The following is an 18,426-nucleotide window of genomic DNA, read 5'->3' on the forward strand; positions in this document are numbered from 1 at the left end:
CCAGGAACTTAGTAACAAGCTTGAAACTTGCCTGAACACAAACATGATCCTGAACAAGTCGAAAAAAAACCCACTTAAATAGCAACTCACACACTGCACCTGATTTCCTTGCTCCTCGCCTAACTAATGCTGCCACTCCACCTGGCTTATGCAGCTCTTTAAATGTATCAACTGATACTAATCCATGTGCCTAGGGGGACAGGACCTGACTAATGGAGGTGCTCCAAAGACACAGTTGTAATACAGGCTCTGTAAAATCCAGTCTTTCACTGGTCACAAACATTTCCATCTCTTCTTAATTTGAGAGGAAAGCCATGTTCTTGTACAAAGAGAAAGGAGAGACATTAAGCAATGTCCTGAGAAACTGGAAGTATGTTTGTCACGAGAGGTTTTGCACAGCCACAATCAAGCTATAGAAACGTATGCCAGAGTATTGGTGATTAATGGATGGAATGCACTTATGGCCTATTTAGTTCTTGCTGCAAAGGCAACAAAAGGGACTCAGTTAGTGCCAATTATGGAGGTGATGTCTCCACCACAGACCACCTGTCCACCAGGAATTAGACAGACTCAACTCATCACACAGAGGAATCGTGATGCAGCTGGCAGATGGTAACAGCTACCTGCTACTGCAATTAATTAAGGTATGTTTGAGCCCATGACAGAGGGAACAAAGGGGAAGTACGCAGTCTACAGCCTTTTGTTATCCGAATAAGATGCTATTTTATTGCATAAAGTGCCTCCACGAGCCCCTCTCCTTGACTAGGGTCATTGTGAGCTCCAGGAGCTATTCGCTGTGGAAGTTAACCCTCAAACTGTCTTTCCTGAGAAAAGACTCACTTTTCTCACCCAGATGAAACAGGAAAAGAAAGGAAAGAGCTGGAAGCACAGCCTCGCTCACCAGTGGATGCTTCAACACTATCATGTTCTTCCCCTTCCATTTGGTCTCAAACATTTCCGCAAAGTAGGCGCTGCGAGCACTGAGAATGCAGCGGTGAGCACAGAAGGATTTGCCATGAACAATGAAAACAATGTCGCTTTGGTAACCCTGCTCCAGCAACCTGTAAGGAACAAAGAGAGGGGAAATTCATTGCAGAATGAGAAAGGAGAAAATGGAGTAAAGCTAGTGGGGGACATGGTACAATTAGGTCTAAATGAACAAATACCTCTGGACATTGCAGTCTCTCCCTGCCCAGTTAGAAGGCCAGCACGGGGGCTGGTACTTCACATACTAGACTGGGATCTCTCACTCCCTGCAATGACTCAAAGAAGTTTCATTAGTGCAAGAGGAAGGCTGGAGAATGAAACCTTCCTGACTGAGGTGAACCCCTGAACACAGGGAACAGATTTTAAAGAGGAACTAGTTGCCTCCAAACGCATCTCTAAAGGTTAATCCTGCTTTTAAATTGTCAGATGATAAAAAGCCCTCCAGAAGCACACGCTTACAAAAAGAATTACCCCACTACAAAGTAAGGTGCAACTTTCCTGCTCTCTGGGCACTGTCAGTGTGCACGCTTTAACCATGCAGCAAATTGGAGAGGACTTGATGTCACCCACCCTCAGAAGAAGGAAGGATGTTACAGGCATGAAATGCAAGCAATTACCACATCAGAAATGAAGCCCCGTTTATGATTGCATGCCCATACCCTCATTCTTTAAAAGGAAAAAAACCGAGATCGCTACTTCGAGGGTTTACTGCAACCATCACCAGTGTTTCCTAATGCCCATCACCCCTTGCGTATGTATCCTCACAAACATGCCCAAGAGGTCAAATCAGGCAGACATCAGGCATTATACTCCTTCTAGAGAGCAGGACTGGTGCACAGAAAGGTATGGGGTCACACAATGAGATTATGTCAGAGCAGGGTCTTGAATGCTGATCTCAATCTCCTGGCACTAGAACATCCTTCCTACTAGTGTCTTGCCCAAAACAAAACAGAAGCCCCCTACTGTTGCCCTTTGTTTCAATTTTAGTGCAAGATCTGTTTGGAATGAGAAGCAGAAAACAGCACATTTTAGTTTTCATGTGCGCTCAACCCTGCACCATCTGAGCCACAAACTCACTAGGAGAGTGATAAATCACCCTGCAAAATTCTACTTCCCTGAAAGGCAGAATCTGATTTTACTCAGATAAATGAGTTTCCTTCCTCCCCTCTTTCCCCATAGCTTCAGAAATTAGGACTCTGTAGTAATGGGAAGATGGTCAGATCTTTCTAGGACTTATATACTCTCCAATTTTGAAGATACAGATGCTGCAACCTTGTTTGTTTGTTTTAACTCAGTCCAATGGGAAAAAAAAAAACAAACCAACAAGTCTGTGTAATAACATCAGAACCACCAGGGTAGAAAAACAGCAAGAAGAGATTGACACTATTCCTCTACTCCTAGAACAAGTTAGGCTTCTTCTCAAGCTCTAGGCTAAGACTACAAGGTGTGACAGGCAACTTTCAGAAACATCTTACATTTTAATGAACAAAAAGAAAGAACCGAGCGCTGTCCCTGTAAGTCAGTTTGAGGCTTCTTAAGGGGCTCTATCTCAGAAATGAGACACCTATTATCACTGCTGGAAACCTCAGCTCGTGGGCTACAGCACTTCAGGCCTGAAACTTAATTTCAGTTGACATATTATCCTAAATCGCTGATGTGGTTTTAGTGATCTGATTTTGGTTTGACAGTCAAGGATGACAGTCTAATGCTTCTGCATTATAAAGACCAGCTTTCTGTTGACTCTGGAGTCTGTACCCAAGTCACTGGAGGCTATGTTTTAAATGCACACATACCTAGAAGTCATCCCCTAGGGCACAAAGGAACATCCCTTAGGAAGCTCTACATGCCCAGGAACGAGATAGGGTACTGATCAGTTGCCTTTCAAATCTGCCCTTAACAGAGAGCTTGAATATCCAGGTTAACAGCTAAGGATGACAGAATGCATTGCACCTGGAGCTGCCTCATCTGCTTACCGCTGTAGGAAGACATCATAGTAGTCTCTCTTCATGCACTTTGCCGTGATCTGTTTGTACTCCTTCAGCAGACGTCGGATGGCATCACTCAAAGCTCCATACAAACAACGTTCCCCATCGAAAGTGTTTGCCTCACATTTCGCTCCTGCAAAATGATCACAGGTACATGCCAGCAGGCAGAGTTACATCTTTCTCAAGTGTCCCCAGATGGTCGCTAAACGAGTACGACTTTTGGCTGGTGACATGTTTCACTGTGATCCCCTATGCTACTGAGCATATTTACAAAAACTGAGCTCCCCTTACATGTGTATAACCTAAAGCTGTTCTCCCATAACAAAATCCCTTTCTGAAGAAGTCATGACTCATTTAAACTGACCCTGGTAATAAGTCTCTCAGCATGGCTCCAGCAGTGTTCTGGGAAGAAGAATCTCACTGTACAAAGAGTACAATTGCTTACTGGACTTTTAACAGCTCCTCCTAAAAAGCATTTCTGCCTTTCACAAGGCAAGAGATGCCTCTTTAGTTAGACTCCGCTGGAAATTTGGAAGGCACTTGCATTTTGCTATTTTAGAATTACACAAGTGGTTGATTAAGATGCTCTGAATGCAGTGGATGAGACAAACCTTTTGAGATTTGACTCTGCACTCTGATTCCTCTGCCAGAACACAGAACATCACCACTACCTAAGGGAATTTGGGTGCTGGGCAGGCACTTTGCCTGGAGAGTTTGTCTTGTTTTGTTTGAGGTTAGTAAAAGCCCTTGCATTTCACCTTTAAGTTCTGTTTACAAAACAAGGCTATCAGAAAAGTACAAGAAAGTTTTACACAGACAGTTCTTCAGATGAAGCACAATTCTTACATCAGCATACTCCCAACAGCAACGCACCCTCGCAAAACATCAGCTGTGATTTCAGAAAGTCATGCTGCTTTGAGCCATCACAGAAAGCTTCCCTGTAGCAAATTCAAGCAGCAAATGGCCTGCAAAAGGGACCATGAAAGTGTGTCCAGGGCTCCCACTGCAGCCTGAGATCGCTGATCAGATGGTTGGTTGTAACGGAAGAAATTTCCACGAGGGACAGCTAGAAGGATATACAATCCCTACGGAGCAGTATGGAGAAAGCTATTGCACCCATAACCAGGACACTTTTGCTCACCATTGGCTAGAAGATAGCGTACAAGCTCCTCATGTCCACAGAGGCAAGCATAATACCTGACAATAACAAGAGAAAGAAAATCAGAGATACGGTAGGAAGCAAAATTCAGTGTTTGGGCACACCACAGCATGCAGACCTCAGCACTGAGCCATCCCTGAGAAGCTTAGAAGATGAATCCTTCATAGGAGTGAGGAATTGCTACCGAATAGCACAGAAGTCTGACCCCAGCAATAGACTAAGCAGGATCTGTTCCCAGGACTCCGAGGCACTGCTGTCCTGCAAGGAGGCCTCAGGGTCCCAATCTGGGTTCAGCATCTTCTGTTGTACCACCAGCTGCTGAATCCATCCTCATTTTAATGGAGTTCATTTCATGGGCACTCGGCAATTCCACCGAATTCTCCAAAAAACTCCTTACTCCTTCTGTTATCAGTGTGACTGCTGCACGCTATAACGATGAGGGAACAGCACCCACACCAGATGTACAGCAAATCCACCCCTCAAAGTCTTACTTACGATGAGTTTCACTTTCTCTTTCACAATCTAAGCCTTTCATGATTCTCTTTCACAAGGACCTCAAATTGTTCTACAAACTAGGAGAATCCTGTAACGTGCATTGCAGCAGGCAAATGTTAGTCAACCTTTACTTTGGGAAGTTATTCCATACTCTAAATACATTGCAGATATCTAAATGCACTTTGGAATTGGTATGTGGGGAGATAAAAAGCTCACACCACTCTCCTCTGCACCAGCATGGGGATTCCTCACTACCTACTGCATGTTTACAGCCTTGCCAGACAGACTGTGATCCCACAGTCACTTTGCATTTCACCAAGCAAAGCCTTCACCTGAAAAGACATGCTAGAATGCCATAGACTTTGAGGGGGGAAAAGCCTAATCAGGCCAAGAACAGACTGCTTAATCCAGGTAATTCGGTCACAAAATTAACCACTCTTCTGAGCACTACTACAGCAAGCATCAGTCAGATGGGGAGACAAAGACATATTTAGCACAGCACCCGCAGGCATACGAAATCTCCCAAAAAGCAGAACCTGAGGCGTTTTGTAACAGTGCTCCTAGCTGCTGATGCAGAGAGAGCAAAAGAGCTCTGAAAGCCCTCCCCTCCCGCCCAGCCAGCGCTCTAGGCTGCAGGACTCACAGAGGTGTACTGTCCCATTTATCACGGACATTAATTTCCACATCTCGCTGTTCAAGAAGGTATCTGGAAGAAAAGGGAGAGCAAAGTTATAACTTTATTCAGCTACTCATTCAGTCACATTCTCCTCTTTCAAAAGATGTAACTTTGAGTTTATACAGTAAGTTCCAAAGGTATGACAAGATCTTACATTCGACTCGGGGAGCTGTCAGCTATGGCTGAAGGGGCATCAGTCAAATCCTCAACCCAAAGAACAGCGTTCTGCAGCATGGCTTAGCAGCTCCCTTCAATCTTAAGTGGTGCACATGGGGAAAGAGGGGAATCAAACCCACCTCCTGCTGACCCCTAACAGGGCAGCAATCACAAAAGAAGCTTGAGCACTTCAGCAGTATCTTCACATTCTCCAGCAAAGCTCACAGCCTGGATGCTTACAAACAAGTGGCCAAGTTTACAAGGCCAAGGCTGGACTCCCATCCTGCTTGTGGCTTTTCTTGCCACAAGTAACAACATCAGTGTCACTCCAGACTGCTCTTAATTCCTGCCACTTCCTTGTCCTGCACATTTAGGCTATATCAAATGCTGCCAACGCTCCCTCTTTGGCACCTCTAGAAGCCAGCCTTTGCCTTGGACACAAATCTCCTACACAGCCTGGCTCTTGTTATAGCCTGTCCCCAACTACTGCAAAAACCGTCTCTCCTAACCACACGTAAAAGTCCCTCACAGCCTTCACAAAGATTCTCAAGTGTTTTTTTTTCTCATCCACCACATCAGTCTCCCCTTTCACTCCCTCCGTCTTTCCTGTCTCAAACTTCAGGTTCCTCTGACCACATTCGAAATCCCAAGCAACTCAGCTCCCTTCTACTCAGCCCCATGTGGTCAATTTGTCCCCTCTGCTTTGACAGCATTCCCAGACCAATCATTTCTCCACTATCACTTCTACGCTGGCCATCTTAAACCTCTGCAAGGCCACCTGCAGGGCCCCTCCTTCTACAGTAAATTGCAGGTTTACTGCCTGCAATGAATTGATCTAAAATGAATACACAACCGATAACAATGTTCCCCAGACCTCATCTGTCTGCCTATTTATCCTTCGTTAGCGAGCACCTTGAAACAGAGGCTCCTTCTGATTATCTGGGAAGATCCACATGTTGGGAACTGGAAGAATCAAGTAAGATCAAGAGACGAGGAGCATTCTTAGACTCAAACCATGAATTGCAGCAGAAGAGTCTGTTGTAAACTCTGGGCCTTTGCGTTATAACATCCATTCACCCTGCAGACAACAAGCCCATCTGACTCCTGATCCAAAATCACTGCAGCTAAGCCATACTGCTTCAATACGAGCAAGGAGACTTGACCTGAAATTTAGCAGCCCGGTATTTTTCAGAGATGCTGCCACAGCCTACAGCACAAGGTGTCTAAATATTTCCAGGACAATTACTTTCCAGAGATCTAGCTTCCTACCAATGCAAATACAGCTTTCAACAGCAGTGAAAGAGCAGCTGAGGAGAAGAGACTTTTGCAAGGACATTTGCCACAGACAGCATTCATACCAGTGAAATGTGCGATAACTGCCTGATACTCAGATGCCTGAACTGTAAGAAGACGGGCAAACCTTGTACAAACCTAAGAACGCTAGCAAATTCTCAGAGTACACTGGGGGAAAAGCCAGGCGCGTTTATTTATAAACGAACAAACTCTCCTTTTCGCACCTCAGTTACCTGCTGGCACCGCGGCTACCTTACAGAGAGCCAAGGCTGCGAGAGGCCGCTGGTCTAGCGGCCAGGGGAAGGCCGGGCAGGGCTTCTGGCAAATGCGACCCGCGGCGCGTCCCGGCCCTAGGGCGACCGCAAGACCGTAACGCGGCCCGGCGAGGCCGGGCTGCCCCCGGCCCGGCCCCGCTTCCCCCGGGCGCCTAAAGCGGTTAGAGGCAGCGGCTCACGCCGGGGGACGCCGGGCGCTGCCCCCCTCCCCGCCCCGGGCCTGGCAGCTCGGCCCCGGCCCGGCCCGGCTCACCGCACGCGGCTCACGTCCCCCTTCTTGCAGCTGGTGAACAGGTCGCTGGTGTCCATGGCCGGGGCAGGCCGCGGGGCGGCGGCGCCGCATTGACGCGGAGAGCGGAGGGCAGCCGCAAGGGACCGGGCCGGGCCGGGCCGAGCCGGGGGAAGGGGCCGGAGGGGCAGCGGCGGCGGGACGGAAGCGGCGGCGGATGTAAACACGGCGGCGGGCGGGGCGGGGCGGGGCGGGGCGGTGGGAGGGGGGCGGCCCCGCGGCCGACCTGACCTAGCGACGCGAGGCGCAGCGCCCCGCTGCGGGCTGGAGGAGCAACCGCCGCCTGGAGCCCGGGACGGGAGCGGGGCGGGCTGCTGCGGGGCAGGCGTGGAACTGGGGGTGCTGCCGCTCCGGGGCACGAGAAAGGGGTGAAAGGGGGGGCTGCTCTGGAACAAGCATGGAGGGGCTGCTCTGGAACACACCTGAGGGGGGACCTGGTCCAGAACGTGGGTGGGAGGGGGGGTCTGGAACACACGGAGGGGCTCTGGACCACGTGCAGTTGCGTGGGGTCCAGCTCTGGAGCAGGTCTGGGATGGTGGGGAGCTGGCTGGGGGCACCTGCTCTGGGACAGACATGGCACAGGGGTGTGCACGCACACAGGGGCTCTGCTCTGGAACAGAGGCTCGTGCTCAGCCACCCTAGCAGGGACCAGGGGTCCTGGGCTGGTCCCGTGGGGATGGGGCGGGGGGCACCCCACAGGGCCGGGACTGTCACCCCACAGGGTGAGCCAGTTTCCCACAGCCCAGGCACCTGGCACGGCTCAGGGCTTCCGCAGCAGCCTGCAATGGGAGAATTAAGGAGTACTCTGTGGGGCGGGGGGGCAAGACCGCCCGCCCCCCATCCTGGCAGAGGGACCCTGGCCAACACCGCATTAACAGATGCAGCAGACGTGAATTCAGGCAAAGGACTCCGCTCAGGTCAGTGTTCAGACACCCAGGAGGTGCGTTTTATTGCAAAGAAAACAAAACCACAACCCTGTCGCTTCCAGGGCCAGACGTGAGTGTTTCTAAGCATTCTCCGGCAGCAATGCCGGGCAAAGGCCAGGGCTTGCAGACAGTTTAGGTCCAGCAGGAATGAGGGTGTTGAGAAGAACGGCTGCCAGTCGAGATGAGCCCACGAGGCTCTCGTGAGCCAGCACGGATGAAGGTGCTTGTTGTCTCTGACTGTCCAAGCTGCCCCAAACCCCCTGTCAAGGAGAGAGGTGCTCCTGCGTGGCTGTGAAGGTGGACGGGAACAGACGAGCTGCTGACAGCAGCGGCTGCAGTGGGATCCTGCTGCGATGCTCTAAGGTCATACTGCAGTAATCTGTACAATAATGCACCTCCATTTCACACTGCATCCTTTGCCTGTAGAGATCCTTAAGGTGGTATCTTGAACTGTATTCTTAACCTGCATTCCATACTCCACAGCATAGTTACCGGGTCACTTCTCATTGTTTCTTTACACCCTACATACCACGAGGCGGTCTGCAGGATACGAAATCCTAGCACGTGTTGGACTCCACATTATAGATGCTGTTTTAGACATCTGGGCAACATCTGGGAGTAATCTGCAGCTTGGCCATCCCAGACCACATCTGGCCACCGTTCCACAGAGATGAAGAGCCACTCTGATCTTGGCCATGCATCCAGCCGATGCCATCGCCGGCGCTCCCCGGGGCGCAGAGCTCCTCGCACCAGCATCTGATGCTCTCTCTGAAGAACCACCTCCATTTCAAGCCAGAGCTTCTGCTTTGTGTCTGTGCTCCCTGGGAGGAGAGGGGGCAAGTGGAGGAGAAAGCGGGGAGATGGAGCTGAGACCCCGTATTGCTACCCAGGGCCTCTAGACCGGTGACTCCAAGGAACGTCCCATCTCATTGCTTTGCAGACAGGGATGTCCTTGCACAAACCATCCCTTACGTGCCTGGTGCGAGCCCCTCTGCTCACTGGTGAGTCCAGCAGCCCCTCGTGAATAAAGCAGGTGACTGTCCTAGGCAAGTCACAGGAAACAAATACCCAGAGCTAAGACGGGGAAAAATCCTTTTTTAAATTATTCTTCGTCTCCAACTCCCAGCAGCCACCAGGTGTCAGTGCGATCAAACATTTGGTAGACGGGACTACAATGAAGTCCGAGTAGGTGGAAAACAGTTTTCCAGGAATCACTTTGTCTCCTGCATCTGCTCTGTCGCCTGGCACACCGCTCTAAGAAGTCCAGCTTTGACAGTTTTTGTTAAAAAGAAGTTTAACTATATTAAGCTGATAAAAAAAGCTTCCTGTTACAAATGCTAAGACAAGGTTTCTCTTCCTCTTTAAATCCTCCCTGTGCAGAGCTGGAAACCCAAGCACTGAACAACAGAGTAAGTGGGCTATCAACAGCCTCTCTACAGTGGTCCCCAGCCCGCAGGTCCCCGGAGATGACCTGTCTCTGCAAGGCTGGCGGGAGAGGGACAACAGTGCAATCGACTTAACAAGGTCAGCCTAGTGCAAAAAAATGATACAGAGAAAAAACAAATGGTAAAGGTATAAAAAGTATCACCGGACTAAAGTGAAACACTATTAACCAGTAGATTTCTGGAGCTAAACTGAGAACATACAGCCAGGTGCACCCTGACAGAGACAGCAGAAAATTGTTCTCAGCCTCGTGACGGCCACCCTTAGACACTCTCAAGATCGCCTGGATGCTCCAGACGCAATAGAGAGCTCTACGGTCTCTGGAAAACCTTCAGGCCATAAGAAGCCAGAAGAGCAAATCAGGAGAACTTGCTAGCTTATTAATGAGCTTGCATAGCCCACTTGTTTTCTTTAAAGTTTGAAGACTTTACATTAGATCAGCAGGTGCTGAGCCTAGCCAGAAGCACTTTATCAGCACCTTGTTGTTTCTCTGAATTAGTAAAGTGGAGAGAAAACAGGGCAGCAAAGCAGCTCCTAGCAATGAAGTGCAACAAGGAAGTGTTTTGTGGGTGAAGTGATTCACATCTGATTGGTGGTGTTCTTTCTAATATCCACTGGGCATTAAAAACATATTTCTTGAGGATTATTGGACTTAGAAACATTTATACGGTGAAACTGCCTAAAGGCCCCGGCCATGCCAGGCCCCGTTATGCTAAGTGCTATACAAACTCAAATTTTAACTCCATGCTTTAATTTACTCACCACATCATAACAACAACTTGCATTTAATCCTGTGAGTCCCAAAGTGCCACCAACACAGCTACTGAACTTGTGCAGTTTCACTGCACAGACCCATCAAACTCAGCAGGAGCCATCATCGAGGGGTGGTCGGAGAAGAGCCACACGTGGCTGCCTACGTACACGGACTGTCCCCCATTATCAACTGCTGGGGCAGGAGAGGGAACTCCTCTGAGCATCTCCGTGACCGTACCACCGAGATACAAATGGAGCTGACGGTCACCATCTCCTACATAACACGGGGAAAGGTATGGAGGCAGGATAAAAACACTGAAAATTGGAATCTGGATAGGAAACCAAAGGCTATCACCTTTCTTGAATCCCTAATAGACTGATATCAACGTGGTCCTACATCAAGGTGATCTGTGATTCAGTTTGTATGCAAAGCGCTACGCAAAATGAAACAACAGACTCTTGTACCTTGACTTTAGGAACTCACATCAGGGATGAACATGCTAAAAATATCTATACATACAGGGACAGATTTACAGGCTCAGCATCAGGCTGCATATCTGGGGTCCTTCTGTACAAAGATTCCCTTAAAGGCCAAATGCGAAGCTGCATCTTGCAGTAAGCACGTATGCAGATCACTGTAACAGAGAGGAATACTGTTGCCTCTGACCAAAGCAAGTCCTTCAATCCCCTGATGACAGAAGAAACAAATGTTCCGGGATTTCAGGCTTGACAGTAGTTCTGAGTCTCGGTTTAGGCGGGGCTCAGAGAACAAATACGCATATTCACGTGCCTTTTATCACACCTCTTCAGGGAGCTGGAACCTCAAAGTTGCCCGAGGCATGCCTGAGAAACATTCATTGGGGAGCTCTTAGATCGATGATTCTCATCTCACCTGAACTGGCTTTTACGCTTGCTTAAATGCAGTGATTTTAAAGATGTTACCCCAATTTACACCTATGGGACATTAAACACTTCCTTCCCCTCCGGGCAGGATGCTGAAAAGGAAACAAAAGGACCAGAAAACTATCTGTTTCTGAGTTTTTACTTTTGTCCCCGTTCAAAAAGTCTCACATAGTCTTTACATTGACCTCAAAAAGACCAACTGAAACCAAACTATCCTGGAAAATAGAACAGGAGTGGAGAAGGCCTGCCAGTCTAAAACTGAGACTTAAGACAAGGGATACTTTGCTGCTGATTTCACAGGCTGTTGCGTGAAAGAGGCAGGTAAATGTACTTTTTGAGCAACTCTCCAACCTAAAGCAAATTTCCAGCTAAGATGCTGCGCCACGGCACCGAATTCTCTGCAATCAGTCAAGCAAGGGTAAAGTGCTCAAACTTTGCAAACTCAGCTTGGAGCTGTGGAGCTGAAAAAGGGAGTGGGGCTGTTTGCGGTGTGAGGGGGGAAATGAGGTGACAGTGGGATGTCTTCCCCAGATGTAAACATCAGCCCATCTAATTAGCAGCTGAATGCTAGAGCACTAAAAAAAAACCACAAACAAATCTCTGCCCAGGACACTGAGTCTTGGCTCCCCTCCATTCAGAATGCACAGGTTTTACTGCACCTGCAGAGACTGAACATGATCTCAAGGTCAGGATCTGGCTGCCGTAGCTCCAGCTGGACTCCCAAAGTGAATTTACTCCCCAAAGCTGGACTCTTGGTGGCAGACTCAGCCTCACCGCCTTGCTTCTCAAGCCCAGCCACTCTCAGCCACTACCAGAGAGCTACAGTAAGTGCATTTAAAGGTGATGAAAGCATTGGTGCTACTGATAGGAATACACACAAAGAGACCTACACACCCACCCCTCCCGCTTCCCTCTGTTCAGTGATCCTCCTGGCTCCAAGCCTCAGATGCAGGCTCAGGACTTCTATCGGGAAAACTTGCCCAAAGACTTGACCTGTCCCAAGCCTTTAAGAAGTTCCTGAGAAGCCACCTGATCCCGTGGTCCATCAGTCAAGACAGGAGAGAGACAAGTGCATTTAAGGGGGTGGTTCTCTCCCTTCTTTTTCTAAAGATGTGTGTCTTCCTCAAACACATCCACATCCTCGCTCGCCTGCTTATTGATCAGGACATCCCAGCTGTCAGGGCCGTTGATGTTGTTTCCACCATTCACGCTTGGCTTCTTCTCCTGCATTTCCGACTGGCTGTCACTGGCCACATCCAAGGTAGGGTTGTCATGGCAGCCGTTCTCAACAAAGCGCAGCTCCTCGCCATGCGACTGCAAAGGATGAGAGGAACACAATGGAGACAAAGGAGGACAGGTCTTAATGCTGCTGAGCAGCACAATCAGACCAGGCTATAAGGGTCACCGAGGACTTTGCAGGGTCAGTGGGAAAAGGTAAATTTACTCCTAGCCCAGCCCTCCCAGTGGAAACAAGCTGTCCTGAGCACAGCAAGAGACAGGTTTGTATCTCTCTTATGCCTGAATGGGCTCCCTTGCTGCTCCAGCAGTGTATCCAGCTATGTCCAGTAAGTGGACAGGGGAAACAATCTCCCTCTTAACTTTCCAATCCCCTCCATCCCAAGGGCTAAGAGTCTAGCCACCTTCTCCACCTGTCCCATGCTCACCATGTTCTTCATCTTGGGCAGACGTCTCTGCCAGCAGTTGTATATGAGCCCCAATACAATGATGATGGCACAGATGGAACCAATGATCACCAGTACCACAAAGAGTTTCCCATAATCGCTGCGTGTCTGGTTGGGGTGCGACTGGCAGCTTGTGGTGGTTGAGTAGTTCTGGATGCCAATCTGGAAGGAAGAAAGGGGTACACTAAATCCCCTGGCCTGCAGTCAGGTGGGATCCTGTTCAGACTTTCCAGGGTCCAAGTACAGGACCATCACTGTGGGCAGAGGAACTAAAAGCCAGGGTTGGGGAGTGAGGATATACAGTGTCTTACACGACTAGAAGGCACATAACTAAATTTAACACCGTCTTCCATGAAAGCTGACACGTCAGCAAATGACAGTAGGCACAATCTTATCTTGATCGCCTGCACAAGGATCACACCTATGTGCAAGACAAGGAGGCTTTCAAGGGAGAAACTGCCCAACATTAAGAGTTCCCAAGACAAACTATGGACCACTGGTGGGTGCTGAGGCTTTGGTGACTGTTTGACAGAGAATGTAACCATAATAAATAGGTTTCCATTAAAGCTCTGGTCCTAAGAGGGCACAGTGGTCTTTACAAGGTCTTGAAAGTGGACAGCTGCCTGCTGATCCAAAAAGCTTAGGAATAGCTGCCCTAGAAATGGGCCCCCAGTGGTTGCCAGCAAACAAAGCCCAACGTCAGTCCCAATGACTTGGCAGATTTCAAACAGGTTACATATCAATCCGATAGTAAGTATGACAGGTGTAAGAGAATATCCTCCCTCCTCCTTCCAAGCTCGTGCTAGCACAAGGTCAGTGCAATGAGCAGTGTTTCATTATTGATAGAGCCGGAGAGTCGGAGGCAGGTGGCGAGGCTGCTCTGCTAGGTTGCCTGTTAACATAGAGTCACAGTTGCACAAAGAAGTCAAACCTTGCACCAACACAAATCCTTCTTCCTGGACAGTTCTAGCTGCTGATACTTCAGTCACACAATTTCTACAGGGTTTGCTTTTCACGCTTTCTCTGGTGTAAGCCAATCAATACAGCACCGAGCACTTAATTTGCTTTGTCTAACTGCACCAGTTTGTTAGGTCAGGGAAAAACCTGAGAGCAGACAGCCAGCAAGGCAGTGGCCCAACTCTGCTGCTAAAGTCAGCAGAATTACTCCAGTAGTGTAAAAAAACCCAAGCAGAATCAGGCCCCCAGTGCCTACATATCCCATAGGCCTAAAGGGCAAAGTCAGAGATCATGGGACTAATTTGCCCTCATCTCTACCCTCTTCCAAGCTGGCCAGGGTTAGAGGGGAATACATGAGGGCTAGAGGCAGCTGGCAGTGGACTCCGGCATCCATCGCCTCTGGTACTCTGCCTGCCCTTGTGTAGGCAGTTGTCTAAAGGAGTGAAATGCAGAGCCTGGGATTGCAGGAAGGTGCATGAACATGTCCCATCTAGTACATGCACCTCTCCCACCTCCTTCAGCAAAGCCTGAGCAGCCAAAGTATGTAAATCAGCTGTAGGGTGAGCAGGGCCAAATCTGGGGCTCTGCAGCACCCACATCGCCACAGGCAATAGTGTAGAAGGGATGAGACCAAGTATCCCAACAAAATGAATGTGTGAAAAGCAGCTTCACAACCAAGCCAGAAAAACAGGGAGGGAATAACCCACAGTTACTCTCTTAATGGGAGCAGACATTTGATGGCCTGGCAACTACCAAGGGAGTTTGCCAAGTGCCTGACTCATCTGCTTGCCTGCTGTGGGTTCAGCACTCGCTTAGACTTGAGATATGGTCCCAGTTTTCAAGGTGCTTATTTTAATTGTATAGCTAGTCTTAACAAATGGATGCAGGCAGACAGGCTCTTACCTCGGCTAAGCTCCTCTTAACATCCCCCAGTGCCGTAAGAACATCTTTTGTAGGGATGACACCTGTAAAGAAGGAGAGGGAGAGATCAGTGCTGCTCTCAGCTCAGGTTAGCTCAGATAGATATACTCTTCACTGTGAAATCCCAAACAGATTAGATGCAGGGGAATGCACATTTTTGTTCATTGGTACTTTATGTTAGGAGGCTGAAAGAATGCAAGGACCACAACCAAGGGTACCTCCAAGTGTTCTTTAAAGGGGGGAAAAAAATCCAGGCACGTACTGATACCGGAGGCACCTAGGTGCCCTTTCCACAGCCACAGCAGCTCTCAGGATCTGTGTCTGCTCTGGGAGTGAGCAGCAACACCCAAAAAGTCATGGAGGCAGGTGCCTATGCTGCCCGATACAGCCTCCCTGTCCAGCACAACTTGATCCCGAGCTGCAGCACTCAAGATGTTCCCACAGAGCTCCATGCTCACCTATCACAACCTTTAGCAGGTGTGTTTTGCTCTGCAGGACACCCTGGCAAGGTGGTGTGCCTGGCGCAACAGCAGAGGCTACAGGAGATGTGCTGTAACAGCTCCACTCCCAGCAGGAGACAGCTTCAGCCAGGGAGCCACCAGCCCACACTGATCCACCCCTTCCTGGGACCCTCCTTCCCTAACAGCTCCCAGGATGCTCTCCAAGCCAGGAGAACAGGAGCAGTCAGGGAGGATTTGGAGGCTGAGGCCCTGTCGTGGTTTAATTTCAGTCGGCAACTAAGCACCACGCAGCCGCTCGCTCCCGCTGCAGGCCCATTTCTCCTTCCACTTGCACAGCAGTAAAAAGAGGAACTGAACAAATGCTTGATTATTCAGAGCGGAAAATACTTTGGTTCCTGAGGTTTCTAAACTCAGTGATATCTCCCAGCCTGGCTGTGTTTCTGGAGTTCAGACCTGTTTTCTTCTCCAGGAAGGGGGATGTCCCCTTTCATGATGGCATGAAGGTTTTAGTTTAGAAGACTAAATGCTCACCAAAGCCTTTTCACTGGCACATGCTCCAGCCCAAGGGCTTGGGAGAGATGCAATGATTTAAGGCATTGATACAGCAAATACCACTTAAATGTTAGCTGTATTTTCCTATCGCTGTGGGGCATTTTAGAATAGTGTTGGGTTTTTTTCATATAGGCCATAACATCAACATTAGAGGCCTCTGTCACTAAGCAGGCAGCAGAAGCAGTACAGGAAAAGCATCCCCCTACCAAAAGGGGATTAAAGAGATGGTAAAATGTTCCAGGCCAGCCCACCTTTCACTGCCAGCTTTTGTTTCTTTGAAGATGCAGGGGAGGCACAGTCAGGACTGGCCCAGTTCGGACAAGACTTAAGAAGTGTTAAGTTAAGAAGTGAACTAAGAGCAGGCTGTCATGTCCTGCCATTTCAGTGGCCTGCCCATGGAGGTAAGTATATAAGCACCGGGATAAAGCTGACGGATGCTCGAGTGGAGGCAATCCAGGGAGGAAGCAAAGCAGGAGGCAAAGCACAGAAGATGGAGCTTCATGCAAGCGGTGAGGGACAAGCCAGAAGGCAGATGTGGAGAAAAAGGGTCTTATGTCCTCAGTCCCCCTCCATCCCTCAAGTCCAGTTAACACTGGGAACTGGTGGGATTGAAATGGACTGGAGAGCAAAAGCTCCTTCCAACATGCCTGAGCACCTCCATTTGAGAGCCCCTTAAATACAACCCCCCAACACGGGATGGCTCCGTCTCCCAGCACTTACCCTGTTCCCCTGCCAGTGTCATTAGCAAGTGCTTGTCGTTCTCATTAGGTTTGCTCAGAGAGATCAGCCAGCGGTCCTGTGGTCCATCCGCCTGTCTGGAGAAGGCATCCTCCACCAGTGCCAACAGCTGGGGACCCCTCTCCAGCCGAAACTCCTCCTGCCACAGGAAAGGGACCTTGGTGAGTGCATGGAGGGAACAGGGCAGATGTAGCACTGCAGGGCTGGCACGGCTGTGTGGCTGAGACCCCTGAACCAGGCGTACCCAAAAGCCAGCAGTGCTAAACCTGGTGCAGCGCTCCCCTGCACATTCCCAGTGCCCCAGGCTGGACCCACATACATCTCCTGACACACCAACCCTCCTCCTCGGCTCCTGCAGCCACCATACGCCCCACACCATGCCAAGCCCAGCTCCCCCGGCACACAGGGGTCCTGAAGCGACACTATCGTGTAAGGCAAGAAGGAAGCAGCCAGGCTCTTCCCCGCAGCCAGCGCTGGGTCAGCGGGTGCCGCTCAGCCTGACATGCTCCAGCCATCCCTGGGCGGGCTCCTTTGCTGCTTTCTCACTCCTGTGTTTCTATTCTTATCTCTGGTTGCCATGCCAACCTGAAGGCCACACAGATGATTAATAAAATGGAAGAGCTCTTGTTGTCATGGCAATTCGAAGCTCTCAGGGCAGGCACAGGCCTGTGCCGAAAATGGCCTAATTGGAAAAGACACCGATGACTGGGGCCTGAATCACAAGGGCCTGCCAGTGCCTCGTCTCATCAGGTTACGGGTTTCGGCACGGGGAGGCGGGAGGAGTAGCGCCAGGATGCAGCGCCATGCTGCTCAGCTGTGGCTCTGGCTCACAGCTCCACTGCCAGCCTGCGGCTCTGTTTCGGGGGATGCGGAGGAAGGGGGAGCAGCTTAGCCCAAGAGCAGGAGGAGGGCAGAGGTGAAATGTTTCTAGTGACGGGGAAAGCAGAGGTTGCAGAGCACTGATAAATTCTCCGTGGTGGGGAAGGGAGCTGTGAAGGAGCCTGAACACATGTGAGCCGAGGTGGAGGTCACCTCCTGATGTGTAGCCAGGTACCACTGCTGGGTCAGATCCTGCAGTCCTCACTAGCAAAATTCCCAGGTATATTGAGTGGGAGATGTGCCCAGAGAGAGACTGAAGTGACTGCCTTGCCCAGAGCCCATTAGGAAGATAAATGGGCTGCCAGCTTAACCCAGCAATACAGACATCATCCCTGCAGCAGGTAAAAGCCTGGTGCTATGAAGAACATTAAAGCTCAAGGTGCAACCCTCTGGAAGGAGCTAAGCATCCTCTGTGCCCCTCAGCTTTTCAGTGGGACTTGGTACCACACCGGATCAGGACATCAAAACACAGGAAATGTGTGAGGAATCCCCATTCACACTAATTTAAACTACAGCACTCGCAATGCAAGTTCTCCTTCGCAACCCTGGAAATCCAAACACCACAGGGCTCAGACACAGAAACCAGAAAACAAAAGGGACAGGCAGAGGGTAGGTGAGTTGCCCAAAATGAGCAAATTTGCATGGGTAGGAAACAAACTGCATCAACATTAGTGGAAAGGAGAAAGAAGAGCTTGATTCCAGCTTCAGCCACGCAAAGTGGTAATGGGAGGCAGGGAACGAAGCGATGTTTATGTTAAATATGTATGTTGACAAGTGTCCCTTTGAATAAGGGGGAGGACAGCACAAATCATTCACTGGGAAATATGTTTTGAAACATGAAATCAAGTAGAAAAACAGTTCAGTCCTGCCTATCCCAGGGCACTGTCTTCTTTCAG

The 18,426-nt window shown here is 49.6% G+C and overlaps 2 protein-coding genes across 2 annotated transcripts in view; both read right to left on the bottom strand.

Moving 5' to 3' along the window:
• The window catches only part of ABTB1 (ankyrin repeat and BTB domain containing 1), a 28,361-nt gene extending 20,929 nt beyond the window's left edge, over nucleotides 1–7,432 (bottom strand). Inside the window, exons 1-5 of the mRNA XM_076346382.1 lie at nucleotides 7,280–7,432; nucleotides 5,270–5,332; nucleotides 4,114–4,169; nucleotides 2,961–3,105; nucleotides 902–1,061 (exon numbers count right to left, since the gene is read on the bottom strand). Of these exons, the coding sequence (XP_076202497.1) occupies nucleotides 902–1,061; nucleotides 2,961–3,105; nucleotides 4,114–4,169; nucleotides 5,270–5,332; nucleotides 7,280–7,335 (480 nt within the window). The 5' untranslated portion in view covers nucleotides 7,336–7,432. The remainder of the gene's footprint in view (nucleotides 1–901; nucleotides 1,062–2,960; nucleotides 3,106–4,113; nucleotides 4,170–5,269; nucleotides 5,333–7,279) is intronic.
• Nucleotides 7,433–8,233: 801 nt separating this feature from the next.
• PODXL2 (podocalyxin like 2) overlaps nucleotides 8,234–18,426 on the bottom strand; it is a 35,671-nt gene continuing 25,478 nt past the window's right edge. Inside the window, exons 5-8 of the mRNA XM_076346383.1 lie at nucleotides 16,634–16,790; nucleotides 14,883–14,944; nucleotides 13,005–13,184; nucleotides 8,234–12,654 (exon numbers count right to left, since the gene is read on the bottom strand). Of these exons, the coding sequence (XP_076202498.1) occupies nucleotides 12,445–12,654; nucleotides 13,005–13,184; nucleotides 14,883–14,944; nucleotides 16,634–16,790 (609 nt within the window). The 3' untranslated portion in view covers nucleotides 8,234–12,444. The remainder of the gene's footprint in view (nucleotides 12,655–13,004; nucleotides 13,185–14,882; nucleotides 14,945–16,633; nucleotides 16,791–18,426) is intronic.

This window comes from Aptenodytes patagonicus, chromosome 8, assembly GCF_965638725.1.
Source record: "Aptenodytes patagonicus chromosome 8, bAptPat1.pri.cur, whole genome shotgun sequence".
In the NCBI taxonomy this organism is placed as follows: domain Eukaryota; kingdom Metazoa; phylum Chordata; class Aves; order Sphenisciformes; family Spheniscidae; genus Aptenodytes; species Aptenodytes patagonicus.